This window comes from Plecotus auritus, assembly GCF_963455305.1.
Source record: "Plecotus auritus genome assembly, chromosome: 2".
Taxonomy (NCBI): domain Eukaryota; kingdom Metazoa; phylum Chordata; class Mammalia; order Chiroptera; family Vespertilionidae; genus Plecotus; species Plecotus auritus.
This window is the reverse complement of record NC_137771.1, coordinates 155,937,586-155,950,977: the sequence shown is the minus strand read 5'-3', so window position 1 is coordinate 155,950,977 and position 13,392 is coordinate 155,937,586. Positions and strand designations below refer to the sequence as shown.

At 36.7% G+C, this 13,392-nt stretch overlaps 1 protein-coding gene across 1 annotated transcript in view; it reads left to right on the top strand.

Moving 5' to 3' along the window:
* The window catches only part of MYH15 (myosin heavy chain 15), a gene marked incomplete at both ends in the record, with an annotated part of 148,811 nt that overhangs the window by 80,961 nt on the left and 54,458 nt on the right, over nucleotides 1–13,392 (top strand). Inside the window, 8 exon segments of the mRNA XM_080654673.1 lie at nucleotides 2,752–2,842; nucleotides 4,497–4,629; nucleotides 5,305–5,317; nucleotides 5,319–5,382; nucleotides 5,386–5,466; nucleotides 5,470–5,475; nucleotides 12,110–12,154; nucleotides 12,158–12,236. Coding sequence (XP_080510799.1) covers nucleotides 2,752–2,842; nucleotides 4,497–4,629; nucleotides 5,305–5,317; nucleotides 5,319–5,382; nucleotides 5,386–5,466; nucleotides 5,470–5,475; nucleotides 12,110–12,154; nucleotides 12,158–12,236 — 512 coding nt within the window.

The following is a 13,392-nucleotide window of genomic DNA, read 5'->3' as shown; positions in this document are numbered from 1 at the left end:
AGATGTGAATGAAAGGTCTAAAGCATAGGAGATGTGAATTATTGAGGCTACAAGTAAAAAAATAAAAATGACTTACTTCTTATGATGAGATCAATGGTTTAAAAGTAAAAATAAATCAATATAAACAATGAACTCTAATTTGAAGTCCTATATATATATAGGATGTCCCCAAAATGTATACACACACTTTGAATAATTATAAAGACAGTATTTATTAAAATAAATTTCATTTTCAAAATTGAGCTATCAGCTTTAAAGTGTGTATACATCTTTTGAGGACACCCTGTATTCTCTGATTACTTAAAAAAAATACTTGTTTGCCAGATATACTTTATTATTTATGTTGCTATTTTTACTATATTAATGTTAAACCTTACAACCTAAAGCAAAACATCACACAATCAAAATTAGTGGAATTTCAGTTCAATCTTGCCCGAGGGCAAGACGGCTGTTCTAGTTTAGTTTCACAATGCCTTCAAATGGATTTTCTCACGGTGTGCCCTTTGTCTTCCTCTGTTTAGCTAGACTTTCTTCTCACCATGAGGGATTTTCAAGTTAATTTGGAATATATCCAACAAGAGGGGAAACAGTGAAGTCCAAGAGTAAGATGAGGCCAGGTGAAAGCTGGGAGCATATTGATCATTAGGACCCGCAGTGAAAAGAAGAGTGAACTGAGCAGCTGTGATCCTGGTTTTCCTGTATGTGACATGGTTTCCATTATACATGCCTGTGGTCAGGCATGATTAATTTTCTATTAATAAGATAGCGAACTTGATAAGTATTTGGAAAAGATAAAATAAGTTACCTTATGAATGTAATGGAACACTGAAAGGCAAGATGATGAGTCTTCTCAGCCTTTAATTTTGCAGATAGTGTTCAAGCTCAGCAAAGTAAAAATGATAACCCATGTTCTTCCAGGTCAAAGAGCTCTGGCATTTTAGAAATCTATGTTTGCAGAAAGTTGTAACTTTATTATAAAACCTTTTCTATAAATGAAACTACATATGGAAGCTTAGTACATGATAAAGATGGCAATTCAAAATATTGGATGACATAGGCTACTTAATAAATGATGCTGAGATTATTAGCTATTCATTCTCTGAGGTAAAAGTTGATTTTCTACTCACATTACTTACACACACAAAATCCAGTTGCATTCAAGAATTAAATGTAAAAATAAAACTATAAGACCATTGGAAGATGCAGCATTATTCACAATAGCCAAGATATGGAAACAACATAGATGCCCATTGAGGGATGAATGCATAAAGAAAATATGTACACATATAATGAAATATTAATCAGCCTTTAAAAAAAGAAGGAAATCTTTCTGCATGTTACAACATGGACAAAACTGGAAGACATTATGCTAAGTGAAATAAGCCAGTCACAGAAGAACAAATACTGCATGATTCCACTTACATGAGGTATCTAAAATAGTGAAACTCATAGAAAGAGAGTAGAATGGTGGTGGCCAATGGGAGGAGAGAGGGGGAAAGTGAAGTTGCTATTCAATGGGTATAAAGTTTGTTTTGCAAGGTGGTTAAGTTCTAGAGAAGTGTGTACAGCATTGTGACTATAGTTAACAATATTGTGCACTTAAATATTTGTTAAGAGGGTAGATCTCATGTTAAATGTTCTTACTGCAATAAGAACAACAAAAACCATTAAAAAGCATTATATAGGTGATAAATCTTAGGAAATTGACAGATGAAATCTTCTTCGGTAAGTCACAAAAGGAATATCTTAATAAACTTTACTACGTCAAATTTTTAAACATTTATGCAGCAAAAGCCAAAAAAATAAAATTGTGAATAATTGTAAGTGGTAGAAATATTTGCAACAGATATCAAAAAATAAATATAGAGAATGTTAAAAGAAATATAATTTAATAATTGCATGATTATTAAATCATGCAATTTGATTTATTGGCCATTTTTAAATCCTCATAGTTGATAAGATGCTGTCATTACTAAAAAACAAGGACATTCAAGGTAAAACAATGGTATACTAATTTATTCCCTCAGATTAGAAAGTTTAGAAGCATACTAATATGAAGCATAAATGTAGAGAAATAATAATCTCACACTACTGTTGGAGGTCAAAGGGCAGGGTTGTATATTTTTAAGCACCTATCTCCCTGACCCAGCAATTCTCTGCTCAGTATTCACTCTATAGAAACATGTACTTGCACACAATGAGCATGTATATGAAAAGTCTTATTTGTAAAAGAAAAATATTAGGAAAACCTATATGCTTATTAATAGAAAAACGGATAAATAAAAGCTCCAGATGTCTAAATCATGGACAAATATCTTTTTAATTGAAGCAATCTATATGTAGGCCAACATGGAAAAATCTCCAAAGTATTATTGGGTTAAAATAAGTTATAGAACTATAAATACAAATGTATAGAATATTATATCTCTCATAGTAAAAAAAAAAAAAAAAAGAAAGAAACTATTTCTACTGATATATAAACACAAACATATGTCAACACTTTAAAAAAAAGGTTGGTTGTTTCACACCAAGCCAACAATGGTGTTTATCTCTGGGGAAGGAAAAGAGATTGGATGTAGATATAATGTTGAATCTTTACAATGAGAATGAATTCATGTTTTATTATAATTCTAAAAATACTTAAACACAACATATTACTTTTACTGAGTATTCTATCTTCTTTAACTATTAAATGGAAACAAAAAAATGCTTTATTCTGAACAATTCCATTTGGTACATTTTTCCAAACAGGAAAGAATTAGAAATGAGTCAGATGAATTTAAAGGTGGAGCATGAGAAAGGTCTGGTGGCTCAGCTTCAGCAGATGGTTAAAGAGCTTCAGGTAATCATTTACCAGACACCTGTGAGTACCTGTATTTAGATTAATAGATGATGATTGGTTTCAGTGACAAATGTTCTGCCAAAGTATCTATACCTTAGCCAAACACAGAGGCAGAAAAGACCAATGGTTAAAAGGTAAATTGTGGCATTCCACAGATATGTGAATCCAGGGAAAATTACTTTTTTTTAAGCTTAAATTTTCTTATCCCATATAATAAAATCCTAATATGCAAATTGTCCACTCGGCAGGAGTTTGACCGACTGGGAGTTCAACTAGGGGGTGGGGCTGGCCTGACCCCACCCGTGCACGAATTTGTGCACCGGGCCTCTAGTGAGGATAATAAAAACAAATAACTAATTTGTTAAATGTTTGCCATGTAGCTATAAAACAAATTTTCAGCATACTTGCCTTCTAATCATAAAGACTAATCATAAAAAGTGAAATTGTTAACACTGAATGCTAACCTCGAGTCAGGCACCGTGCTTACCACTTACATGTACTGTTGCACTTAATAATATTAGTTCAAAGTTTACCATGTAATAAAACCCTGGACATACATTTTTTCATGTGTTAATCTTCCTGGTAAACTTTGAACTAATATTATTAAGTGCAACAGTACATGTAAGTGGTAAGCACGGTGCCTGACCCGGGGTTAGCATTCAGTGTTAGCAATTTCACTTTTTATGATGATTAGTCTTTGTGATTAGAAGGCAATTATGCTGAAAATTTGTTTTGTAGCTACATGTAGCCTCAAAACATCTCATATGAACAGCTATTAATACATTTTGGACCATGTGACTGTTTTATACCCCGTGACCTGTTACAAAATAATATAAAGACTATATGTGTATACTTATAAATCCTTAGTTATGCATACAGATGGATGTTTTTCCATTGGAGATAAATATTTATCTCAGTAATTAGCTATTATGCAAAATAATTTTAGAATCCCTTTTTGATAATTTCTTCTGAGACATTTTGAGTCAAATTAAAAAAAAAAAAACAGTCTCACTGCTACATAGACATGCTTTCAGACACAACATTAACCTCCAAGTAATTATCTATCATATTCACCAGAATTGTCTTCTGATGACACTTGACTTTATCCAAAATAAAAAAAAAATTAAATTGATCCAAAAGACAGATTTTCTTACCTTGATGATAAAAAGAAAATGCTTTATTCTGAAGAAATGTTTTTAGAAATGTTTGGTCCAATGACAGCATTGTTTGGGATAAAGGTATTGGATCCCAAGATAACTAGTTGAAAGGAGATCACATTTACTTGGATGTGAAATCATACATTTGTTAGCACCTACTCTGTCACGACCCATTCACATGTCTGAGAGCCTACATATTTAGTATGACCTAGAAATTGGCTTCCTTTAAGTCATGGTACTCTTATGTAATGGAAAGAAAAATATATTCTAAAATAGATTCTGTTTTTCCCCCTACCCTCCCTATGCCTAATTATTTAAGGTGATGTTAATGGACATCAGTGGCTTTGATGTACTGTAATACAATGATACTATCAAGATTTCTAGAGCTATTTGCCCCTACACTAAAAGAATTTTGGGCTTTCAGAGTTTTTATCACTACTTTTCTTTGTCTAATAATTCTTCCTTTAATGATATCAGATTCCTACTCTCTTTAATAGTTCCCATTCCTCTACCAATTCTACTTTGCTATTCCAAATCTCCTGCTATTTGAAATTGCCTGCAGATTAAGAAACCAAATAACCAAGTTCATCAAGATTGTGTGTCAGATTAAATTGATACTGTTTCTTATGAGTAAGTTGCTTAATATTCATTCTATTGATCAGATTTTTGCTTGAGTTTCTAATATTTGAGATTATTAGGTAAATGAATTTCAGATAAATGAGGTATTAATATAAAAGGCATCATGTTATTTTTTATAAGCTGTCTTTAAATTTTTTTTCTTGTTATGTGAAAGATGTTCTGTATTCTGTAGGAAAGTACTCTTTGCTAAAATTTCCCCTTCATATATATAACTTATGAAGTTGCTCATCACCAAGGGCTGGGATATATGGAGGAACTGCAGATTTTAATTCTGGTCTTACTACTGATTTGGAGCAAAGTTTCTGGGTATTCTATTTTCTTTAACTATTAAATGGGAACCAAATGTGTTCTGTTACTTTCCTTAGTTGTGGAGAAATTAAAAAGTATATATACAGTAAAAGCTCTTGACTATGAAATATGCCACAAGGCCTTAGTAAAAGTCAATATTATTTATTGTTACAGACTCAAATACAGCATTTGAAAGAGGAGCTAGACGTTAGAAGGACCATTCAAATCCAGGTGGAGAGGGACAGAGCTGACCTCACCCAAGAACTGGAAGACTTGAATGGGAGGCTTGGTCAGGCAGGAGGGGACAGTTTGGCCAGCTGGAGAAAACTAAGAGACAGGAAGCGAAATTACAGAAGCTTTGCGGGGATATGAAAAAAGCCACACTGCACTTCTGCCTCTTTGAAGAAGAGACATGCTTATTTCCTGGCTGATAGAAAGAGCCAGGTAGAAGATCTGTAAGTCAAACAGAAACTGGAAAAAGACAAGAGTGACTTGCAGCTAGAAGTGGATGACCATCTGACCCATGTTGAGCAGATGACCTGAGCTAAGGTAATAAACATCTCCTAACCCTCCTTAAAGTATAGAAATGGATAAGAAAGAAAAATAAACCAGATTGGTGACGAGGTATTTGCTGATGGAGGCTATAGTTCTTCAAATGGATTAGGTCAGGTCTAACCTCAGGGGTCATTGTTAAGGTCACATGGCCATCACCTGAATGTAGCCTTACAATGGCTTCTAGTTTTATTAGAACTCCAGTGCACATTTCTTGTAGTTCTGTCTGGTGATGCCATAAGCTAGTAGCTGGAAAAGTGAGGTTGCTAGCTATGTGAGCAATATGTCTCTCTTGACAAAAGGCTTTGTGTTGGAAGCACTCTCTAAGGGTGGCATAGATACCTCTTAATTCTGTCTGAATGAATGTGGACACAAATAGCTTCACTGAGAAGAGAGAACGTTTTCTCCCTCATGTCCTCTGGCATCTCTTTAACCAGCCAGCACTAAAAGTTTTATGACATCTTTCTTCACTGAGTCTGTGAATCTATATAAGTGCTTATCTCAAATGACTAGCATCAGATCACAGGTAATGACCACCCTACCTTCTGGCAGTTGAGAGGAGGTTTGCTTTCTGTCCAGCAGAACACGTTTTTCTTGTGAGCAAAATTTGTAAAGTCATCCGGGAAAGAGACCAACCAACAGAAAAGCTTGATCTTCATGGATTGTGGCCAGAAACATGTAGTATTTCCTTAGAGATACTGAGTGGTTCCTAAAATGTTTACCATTAATCCCCTTTAAAGACCACATTGAGTAGAAAGAAACACAAACCTCCTGCTTCTCCTAACCCCACACTATTCCTAACACCCCACCCCAAATTATCTTACAATAGAAACCTAGCGAGGGCTTGGGTCCTCCCTTTCTCCTCTCTCTTGTGTATTCTGTATTTTATTCTGCTTTAACTCAGCAATTAAATGTTCTCTCTCAATGCTCTGTAGGCTTCATTTGCCTTCTTCAGATCAAGTGAGGTCCTAGAAGACCTTAGTTTCTCTGGACTCCCCTGTGCCTCCTGTTTACCCTCAGGGATGCTTCTGTTCCTACACATTTCAGTAGGAAGTCATGCAATCATAAAACTGCTGATAGGTTCACCATAAATCCATACTAATTAGGCATGGGTTTTATACTTTCCAACCTTCTCTAGAATTTCATTGTTTCTAAGTTCTTTATTCTTAAAATTTACTTTTTTTATTTTTAAAACATAAGCAAAATCCTTCCTCAGATTCTAATCCTGCCTTACTGAACCCTTCCTTTCAATAAATAAGGCCTGATAAGATAAGATTGATAACTTCAAAACCATTCAGTAAAACTTCTCTCTTTATCTTATGTTAAATTTTTCTTTTCACTCATCTGTTTCTTTCCTTCTTGTCTCAAATAATTAAATATTCATTCACATAACTATTATTTAACCATTTAAAAAAAAAAAACACACCCTAAAATAAAAGGACCTTTTCTCAGGTACTAGTGATTGGATTTTTTAAATCCTTATCAGAAGATATGGTTTTGTTTGTTTGTTTTTAAAATATATTTTTATTGATTTCAGAGAGGAAGGGAGAGGGAGAGATAGAAACATCAACTATGAGAAAGAATCATTGACTGGACTGAACCTGAAACCCAGGCATGTGCCCTGACCAGGAATCGAACCGTGACCTCCTGGTTCAACCCCTGAGCCACACAGGCTGGGCTAGTGATTGGATTTTGAGAAGAAAGCTCGGTCTGTCTATATATGCCTTAATTTGTCTCCTTGACCAAAGAATAGTGTTCTACCTATTTCTGAATAAAAAATCACCTCCAAACCTTGTAGCTTAAAGCAATGATTTATTATTACCTCTCCTGGTTCTGGGAGTTGACTAGCTTAGTTTAGATGATAGTTGAGACTAGAGTCATCTGAATTTTTATTCACTCAGACGTCTGACTCCTGGGCTGGGATAGCTAGAACAGCTGGGGGCTGGTTGGACATCTCTCTTTCTATGTGACTTCTCCTCATGGCTAGCTTGGGCTTCCTCACAACATGGCAGCCACAGGGGATGTGGACTTCTTATGTGGCAATTCAAGGCACTAAGACCAAGCACATATTCCAAGAAACCAAGGCAGAAGCTGCAGAAATTCTTCTGAGACAGACTTATAATAGTAATGTAGTAAGTGACTCTGTAGACTCCCATCAGTTACAAGTCAGGTTCAGGGGTCTACACAGAGTATGAATACCTGAGGGTGTGGCTCATCGGGGGCCATTCCACATGTAGGTATATACCTCACTCTCCCCTCACTCCTTTAACCCCTGCAATGTCTTTTATTTCCCCCACTTTTCTTAAAAGCATTCCCTTAGCCCTGGCCTGTGTTGTCCAGTGGTTGAAGTGTCAGCACACAGACTGAAAGGCTGTGGGTTTGATTCCTGGTCAAGGGCACATACTTGAGCTCCAGGTTTGCTCTTTGGCCCTGGTCTGGGAGCGTGCGGGAAGCAACCAATCTATGTATCTCTCTTACATCAATGTTCCTCTCTCTCTGTCTCTCCCCGCTCCCTTCCTCTGTCTCCCCCCAATGCCTTCCACTGTCTCTAAAAATTAATGGAAAAAATATTTTTGGGTGAGGATTAACAACAACAACAAAAGTATTCTCTTATATTTGTTCTTTTGAAGATAGGCTGTGATTTCTGTTTCTGAAATCAGCATTTCTAAAACAAAACTTACAATCTTCTCCTGAAGCTGGTGTTTCCTCTGTACATTTCTGCTCCTGGCACCCTGGTTCTTCCCACACCCAGGCTCTAAATCCTGTACTTGATCACTTGTTTCCTCTTATTGTTTGCTTTTCAATCAATTACTGCAGCAGGTCAATTCTGCACTGGTTTATAGCTTTGCAGTCCACTCCCAGGAATATGTAGCACTCTCATTACCTGTCAGCTGGACTATCGCAGTGGCTTCCTAAATTACTATTTTTTGCTTCTGGTCTTCTCTTTGCCAGTCCACCCTATCCACTATCCATATTAATATTTCTAGACATGGCTTTACTGAATGATGTGCCCACTTAAAAGTGATCTTAGAACTTCTGCCTTTTCTAAACTTAACCCGATCCACAGAATGCCCAATTTCAACTTCCCATATTAAAATTTATCTATTTCTGAATTCCTGTAGCACTTTTAGGGCCTTTTTAAACATTATGGCTTTTTAACTTCGCTGAAGCAGAAAGCATCTCTAAGGCAGAAACTAGGTCTTATTTTACTCATGTTTACTACATGTTTTGTGTAATCTGTGCACTCAATTACCAGCATTAACTTTTACACATGGGGAATTTCCCAAAATTTTGGGAATTCTTTGGCTCATAGGTTCAGTGACTTATTTAAGGTCACACAATTATATGTCATACATGGGCTTCAACTCTAAATCCTGTGTGTATCTGCGGGTGACCACATTCCGCTGCTGCCTTAAATATCTGTTGGTAGGATAAATCGATTCTGTTCACTCTCAGAGGCACACACATTATGCTGAACTTTTCCTTGAATTGTTTATTTCATCTTTCCTGAATTATAATGCCAGAAATGCCAATACTCAATGGTACATTGGAAACGGAAGCATTTTCAAAAGCATATTATGCTGACAGAGAGGCCCAGGGAAATTTAGAAGTTATAGGCAATCTCACAATTATTTTGATTATTTTGAATTCCCATTGGTTCCTGCATTTCTGGGAGGCAGCATTTTTATGCATCATTTTAAGAACCAGCTTTAAGATGAATGTGCATTTTCCCATTAACCTCTTCCTTCCTTGTATCAAAATTGGCCATCCTTATGCTTAAATGTGGAGTTCTTTTGAAGGTACAACCCCTTTGAATGTTATATTCTTGTACAGGCCACCTTTAGAGAAAAAATATCATTATATTTGAAGATCTTGCTATTAAAATACTTTGTGAAGTGAAAACACTGTACCAATGGTTAGCAGTGTCCATGGATACCTACCATTTGAAGCTATGTCTAAGGGCCAGTGCCTTTTCTGCTGCCCAGGTGGCTGCCTACTTTACCACACAGGTGTCTCTTGAAAACTGGGGAATCCCTGGCTCCTCTGCTTGCCACTTCCACACATCATTGACTAACTCATACTATAGAGATCTGTGTTCTTTCACCCTTAGCAAACAGGTGCCTAGCATAGCATATTCAGAGCCATAAACAGAAGTGCCATTTCTCACACCTGGATGTGTTCCTCATGGCCCAGTTAATGGGTCATTTATTATTGGAGACAACATAAAATAAAAATGATTAACAGTCATCATATTTTTATTCAGTTTCCTCTGGGACCCAGGATTCTTGACAATTTGAGCCAATTAGGATATCAATTTTCTTTGTTATTACTAATTCATATCTTAGGAATCTAGTATTTGATATTTTTCTTTCTTTTTTTTTTTTTTTTTTTTTTGCATCGGCACAGGCAGTTATCCGTTTAAATCCTAATTCCAACACTTATTAGCTGTGTGAATTTGGGCAAAAGGTATTCAGCCTCTTTAACACTTTTCTCATTTATAAATCAGAGTCAACCTGAACTCCTGAGTAATGTGAGGAAAACAATGAGTGTACCAAGTTTCATAAATGAGAACAAACTTATGAAACTTGGTACACTCATTGTTTTCCTCACATTACTCAGGAGTTCAGGTTGACTCTGATTTATAAATGAGAAAAGTGTTAAATGAGAACAAACATATTCAACATTCAAAACATAATTACAAATTCCAGACCATCCAAACACTCTCACATTTTGTCACTAGCATCTCTTCATTCTGATAGCATCTGAGAGTGAGCCTGGCATTTAACATCAGTCAGTGCTCTAAACTGTGTGATGCTGCTGGCATTGTGTGAGAAGCTGCCATGAAATACCTGCCAGGTGTGGTTTCACAACCCCCAACAAGCCTGGATGTGCTCTGGGACATCTGTGAACTAGAACTATATGACTTTCCTTGTTAGCTTCCTAATGGGCATATACTTGATTTGGCTCTTCACTTGCTTACTAATCTGTGGATAAGATTCTAACCAAGTTAAAAAAAATTAGGATGTTGGAGTTTATAAGGAGAGCTTGACTATGACCTCTAAATAAACATTAGTGGGAATGATGGCCAGCCTCTCATTAAAGTCTGCAATAATTTGAGTGTCTCAGACATTTATGAAGTGCCTATTTTGTGTCAAGCAATATATTTGGACTTGGGGATATAAGAAGATATAATCTAGTAGTCTTTCATAGGAAGTTTAGAATAGTCACTAGTATGAGCTTAAAAGAACAATCTTCAACATAGTGTACACCCCAGTTGAGATCTCCAGGATATGTGCTAATGCAGAGGTTTACCAGAGGATCAAACCTGGTATCATCTTTTATATGTTCCTGATCCTTGGCCATTGCTCTATCATAAATATTAGGTTAACATTGAGACTATTAGGTTTACCACCAGGTTCACCATTTTCCCAAATGCCTATAGGTGATCCCTTCTTTGTCTTCCTATTCTGACATTTCCATAGCATTCTTTCTTTTAGAGACAAAAGTCTCATGAGGAAGTGGTATGGGTTGACATTTAATATGTGTAAAGAACAAAACACAAAAACAGCTTTGTGAAATCCACAGAACTATGGGTCAGTAGCACCACCAATGTAATTTTACCATGTTTGACTATATATATATATATATATATATATATATATATATATATATATATACTTAATATGCAAATTGACTGAATGGCGGAACAACCGAACAACTAAACAACCGGTTGCTATGACTTCTGCTGAATACCAGGGGGCATGCGCAGAACATGGTGGGAGTCAGCAGAGCATGGAACATGGTGGGTGTTGACCACGGCATGATGGTGGAGAGGTGAGCAGGGGCGCTAGACCAGTGGTCAGCAAACTGTGGTTCATAGGTCGATGGTTCAATTCCCAGTCAGGGTACATGCCCGGGGTTGGAGGCTCAATCCCCAGTAGGGGCATGCAGGAGGCAGCTGATTAATGATTCTCTTTCATCATTGATGTTTCCCTCCCTCTCCCTTACTCTCTGAAATCAATAAAAAATATTTTTTAAAAATATAGATTGCTGCTTAGATCTATTTACTTTCTCCCTTCCTGCTTGGTCAGCTCTTTGGCAATCCTTCCTTCTTCCTTCATCCCCTCTTCCCTTTGCCTCCTCCCCTTCTATACCTACCCCTTATTTTGTGAGCTCCTAGTATATGCTTAGCACTATTCTAAGCACTGGAGGTATATTTGTGATCAAATAGAATTTTTATTCTCATGGAACTTATATTCTAGTGGGAAAAGAAGATGGTTAAACATATAATATCATTTTGGGAAGTGATTCTGTACTTCATCATCAGTATTTGACATGTTCCCTTCCAAAAGAACAAAGAGTTCTGGAGAGAGTCCAATATCCAGAGAGTTGAATTTCTCTATTGACCCCTATACTCTGAGAAATTCAGGTCTCTTAGTGGCCCAGACCCTAAGTTTATTGTGCTTGCTTAAATTAGAAGATATAGTTTCCCAATGCTGGCTGTTGTCTTCAGGGCAGAAGAGAGCACAAGGGTCCCAGAAACCTCCCCTTTCCTTACCCTCCCTTCTCATACAGCTAATTCAGCATGGATTTTATGAGCCATGTCCAACCCTTCTTTCTCAACTTGTAGGTTAATGCTGAGAAGCTCTGTAGTATGTGTAAAGAGTGCTTGAATTAAACAAATGTAAAACTAGATGAAGTGACTCAGCTGGCAAATGATCTGACAGTACAGAAGACAAGGCTATGGAGTGAGAATAGTAAGTATACACACTGCTTTACTCATGGCTGAACCTCAATCCTAGCAGATTGGTGGGGGACCAGCTGAGATGATGTACCAACTACTGAGCCTGAGTGGGCAATTTAAGATTCTAGAGGAAAATGAGGCCTCTGATATACCCTTGTGTATAGACATGCTATTGTCTGAGAAGGAATAACTCTGTGCCACTTTGGGAGGTCCTGCCTAGCTCTCTTCCATGAAAGGGAAAAGCAATATGCAATTGGCTGAAGCGCTAAAAAATCTAAAGATGGTAGGGACTGTTCACCTACAAGACATATTTTATAAGGTCTACCTCATTGAAACAGGCCTCTTTTTTTTTCTCATTTTCAATAATGAACCCTTGCCTATATATATATTGAGTAAAATCCATAGTCTGTACACCTACAAGAACCGTATGATTGGGCCTCATTATCTCTCTGACCTCCCTACTACTATTCCTGCTCTCATTCTGCCTTGGCCAAATTGACCTCTTTGTTGTTGCTTTGAACACACCAGGTACATTCCCACCCTAGATGCCCTATCTATTTCCTCTGTCTAGAACCCCCTATTCATTCTGCAAGACTTGAAGATGAGGGTTAATCAGCTACCCAGGGGAAGTTTGGATATGCCTTTTTGGGAAGGTGACATTTGTTTTTGTTTTTGTTTTCTTTTATATATATTTTTATTAAGGTATTATATGTGTACATATCTTACCATTGCCCCCCCACCCCACTCCCATACATGCCCTCACCCCCCAATGTTTTGCATCCGTTGGTTACTCTTATATGCATGCATATAAGTCCTTCGGTTGATCTCTTATTTCCCCCACCTCTCCCTAACCTTCCCGCTGTAATTTGACAGTCTGTTTGATGCTTTACTGCCTCTGTATCTATCTTTTTGTTCATCAGTTTATAATGTTTTTTATTATCCACAAATGAGTGAGATCATGTGGTATTTTTCTTTCATTGACTGGCTTATTTCACTTAGCATAATGTTCTCTAAGGATCAGAAAACTATGGTACATCTACACAATGGAATACTATGCTGCCATAAAAAAGAAGGAATTATTAGGGAAGGTGACATTTGAGCACATACAACCTGCTTTCTCCAGGTGCTTCTTTTTCATAGTATTTAATACCTTAAAACAGACTACATAT